Source organism: Plasmodium gonderi (genome assembly GCF_002157705.1).
Source record: "Plasmodium gonderi DNA, contig: Chr01, whole genome shotgun sequence".
Taxonomy (NCBI): domain Eukaryota; phylum Apicomplexa; class Aconoidasida; order Haemosporida; family Plasmodiidae; genus Plasmodium; species Plasmodium gonderi.
The window spans coordinates 325,353-329,504 of NW_021628925.1; the positions used below are offsets into that span (position 1 = coordinate 325,353).

At 29.4% G+C, this 4,152-nt stretch overlaps 1 protein-coding gene across 1 annotated transcript; it reads left to right on the forward strand.

Moving 5' to 3' along the window:
- Positions 1 to 2,172: 2,172 nt before the first annotated feature.
- PGO_010570 (AAA family ATPase) lies at positions 2,173 to 4,152 on the forward strand (the record flags this gene model as incomplete). Its single annotated transcript, XM_028685697.1, has 1 exon — positions 2,173 to 4,152. One exon carries the CDS (start codon positions 2,173 to 2,175, stop codon positions 4,150 to 4,152), a length of 1,980 nt encoding a protein of 659 aa, XP_028541498.1.

The window sequence follows — 4,152 nt, forward strand, 5'->3', positions numbered from 1 at the left end:
GACAAGGTTTTTATTTCGCATATATTAGATTAACTTGGTGCTATATTTTATATATTTATGTCTGTGTATGTAGATTTTAGCAGTTACAAATTCTATAAACAATTCAGTAGTTCCATTATTTCAGTACTCTCTCTCTTTGTTTATAAATTTGCACACATATCATGCACAGATTGGAAATTGGCTTATCAAAGTGACATGATGTTTACGTTGACGATTCGGAAGCGAGGAAGTACAGAAATTTGAAAGTGTGGACGTACCAAAGTGAGGTATGGAATATGTTCCTACAGGCATTCCCGTTTTCAACAAAACATGAAATTTAAAAGAATTTTTTTAATGGTTTTAGATATGCATGTATTTACGCATGTATTTACGCATGTATATATGTAACAAAGAATATTTTTGTTAATGCCACATTCCATTCTGAAACGTCAATTTTTTTTTTTTTCTACAAAATTTAGTCTCTGTTCATTGATGTTGGGTTTTCATCGATGAAGATGACTTAGCTCAGCTAGCGAAAGGGAACTTTAATAATGAGAATTGTGCAATTGCATATAATTGGAAAAATGTTGGAATAGAAGGAAACACATGAAGATTTTTCTTCTCTAAAAAGGAGTAGATGCAGGGTAGTGAAAAAAAAAAAAAAACATAAACAAAAACATAAACAAAAAGGTGAACAAAAAGGTGAACAAAAAGGTGAACAAAAAGGTGAACAAAAAGGTGAACAAAAAGGTGAACAAAAAGGTGAACAAAAAGGTGAACAAAAAGGTGACAAAAAGGATAGCGGGAAATATGAAATAATTACCCTTTTTTTGAAGATACAACTTTGAATGAAACTTTTTTTTTTTTTTTTTTTTTTTTTTTTCTCTCATTCTGCACTACAAGACTATTGAGGGAGCGTCGTATAGAGGAAAAGTTAACAAGAAAACACTCAAAAAAAAGGGGCATTTGAGGAAAAATAAAAAAAAAAAAATAATAAAATAATATAATTATTATAAAAAGTTGGAAAATAATAAAACTTAATAAAAATTTTTCTACATACACGACATTTCTGGCGATTCCCTTTTTTATGTCACAATTTATATAAATATGAGAAAAAAAAAAAAAGTGAGATTGTTGGTTAAACAATATGAGGGAATTTCCTTGATCGAATTGAGCTTATTTTGTGCAACATCACATTAACGGTGGGGAAAATATAAAGAGAAAAAAAAAAAAAAAAAAAAAAAAAAAAAAAAAAAAAAAAAAAAAAAAAAAAAAAAAAAAAAAAAAAAAAAAAAAAAAAAAAAAAAAAAAAAAAAAAAAAAAAAAAAAAAAAAAAAAAAAAAAAAAAAAAAAAAAAAAAAAAAAAAAAAAAAGAATAAAATAAAATAATATAAAATAATCTAAAATAATATAATATAAAATAACCTAAAATAATATAATATAAAATAATCTAAAATAATATAATATAAAATAATCTAAAATAATATAAAATAAAATAACAAATATATACATATATGTATATGCACCAAAAAAGGGGGGGGGAGAAAAATGCTCTAAATGCATTTCCACATTTATATGCATACACGAACGTGTAATATAGCTAAGCAGATACGGGACCTTTAACCTTTTGCTGAATCCTTTGAAGTCACTTCTGCATGACTCTTTGATTGAATATATATATATGATACCAAGAACAAGAATTAGGCATCTACAGAACCCACTTTTGCTCTACTTCTAGGGTGCACATGTTATGAGAAGGAGAAGAGAATATGTGGCTTTTCTTTTCTGGTTACATCGCGATACAAGTTGAGATTAATTTATTATGATATAGGTGGAAAAGGGGAAACTATGCTGATGCCGAACATTTGTTTATAGTAAAGGAGTTAGAAGTGATAGCAGTGATAGAAGTGATAGCAGTGATAGAAGTTATAGAAGTGATAGAAGTGATAGCAGTGATAGAAGTTATAGAAGTGATAGAAGTGATAAGAGTGATAAAAGTGATAAGAGTGATAAAAGTGATAAGAGTGATAAAAGTGATAAGAGTGATAAAAGTGATAAAAGTGATAAGAGTGATAAAAGTGATAAGAGTGAAAGAAGTGATATAACCAATAGCAGCTGTAGCAGCTGTAGCAGCAGCAATCCCTCGCCTCCGTCCCCTTGGCATACACTGAACCTGCACTTTCCAGTATCGAAATGAACTTCCCGAATATTTCAAAAATGATGGGAAGCCCCCCTCCTGTAGGGGTAGGAAGCAAACAGAACTTAGGGGATGAGAAAACAGGAGAATATATAACAGGAAATTTCGATCCCACAGCCCTGGAAAGAGGAGCGAAGGCCTTGAAGGAGCTTGACCAATCCTCAAATTCGAAAAAAGCTTTTGAATTGATAAAATTACAAGAACTGACGAAACAAAAGGAATATGAAAAACAAATGGAAGAATTGTCCCTACAACGGGCACAATATCTTAGCAACAAAACAAGAATTGAAAATGAAGAAAAAAGGAAAACTATCAATTATCAACAGGAGCAAGAGAGAATTACAGCTGAGTATAAAACTAGACTAGAAGCAGAAGCATACCAGAAGAAACTACTAGATCAACAAAAACAAAATGAAGAATGGTTACGGAATCAACATGAACAATACTTAAGACAAGAGAATATTCGAAAAAGGAACGAATTGGAATTGTTAAATTTAAAAATGAAACAAATAAGAGAAGAGAAATCTTTGGAAAGAGAAAATATGAAGGCAAAAATACAGGAAGAAAATAAGGGTCTCATAGAAAGAGAAAGAAAGAATTTAGACATACATTTGAAAACGTTAAAAATAAAAGCAGATGAAGAAAGGAAAACCAAATTAGAAAGTATAAATAAATATTTTGAACAATTTAATAATTCCATGTTTATATTTCTGAACGATAAGGAAAAATTATATAGATTTGCATTAGTAGTTACTCTTACGTCTGTAGGTATATACACAACGAAACATACAACTAGATTAATTAGATCCTATGCTGAAACAAAATTAGGAAAACCAAAATTGATTCGAGAAACATCACTTTGGCATATTAATAAATTTTTTGATATATTTAATGTGAAAAAAAATTTTCATATTTTAAAAAAAATTCTAAAAAACAAAAATAAAAAAAGTACCAATTTTTTTGAAAATATAGTATTAAATGAAGAATTGCAAGAAAAATTAACTTGGTCTATAAATAGCTTAACGAATTCGAAAAAGTATGATCTTTATTTGAAGAATATATTATTACATGGTCCTCCAGGTACAGGAAAAACATTATTTGCGAAAACTTTGTCTCATTTTAGCAATTTTGATTATATAATAATAAATGGGGGGGATGTAAGTGCATTAGGAGTACATGCATCTGTAGAATTAAATAAAATATTCGATTTTGTTAAACGAAGAAAAAATAAAAAATGCGTGATCTTTTTCGACGAAGCAGAAGCATTTCTAAGAAGAGGAAGAAATGAAACATCAGCACATTTCTCTGAAAGTCTTCGAAATGCGTTAGCTACATTTCTTTATCATACAGGAACAGAATCAAAAAAGTTTTGCATCATTTTAGCCACCAATTGTAGGAATATCTTAGATCCGGCTGTAATTGATCGAATAGATGAACAGTACAATTTCGATTTCCCACAAATCAACGAAATTAAGAAAATGCTTTCGCTTTATTTTAATAAATATGTTTTTCCTTTAAAGAAATATGACATACTTATAGATTCTTCTATAGATTCTATCTACCTGGACGTTTTAGCTAGTAGATTGGTCGGCTTGTCAGGTAGACAAATTTCCAAACTATGTTTAAACATACAGAACTGTGTCTTCGGTAGTAATTCTAAAGTTGTTTCGAAGGATCTCATTGATTTAATCGTTAGTTGGAATTTAAGCAATTCTTTTGAAAATGACGAGAAAATGGAGATGAAAAGGACTATTGTTACATCTAATTCTTACGATTCTTCGGATGGTACTTCCTCAACTTCGAGGAGTCACGGGAAATCAAACACATGCGCTGAAGATAAAGAGAGGGGGAGGGAGAATATGACACGGAACAACACACATACCACAACAAACATGACGACTCAGCTGAATGATGATGAAGATGGGGATTCAAAAGAATTAAATTCATTTAAGAATAAATCCAAAATAGTAATGTAA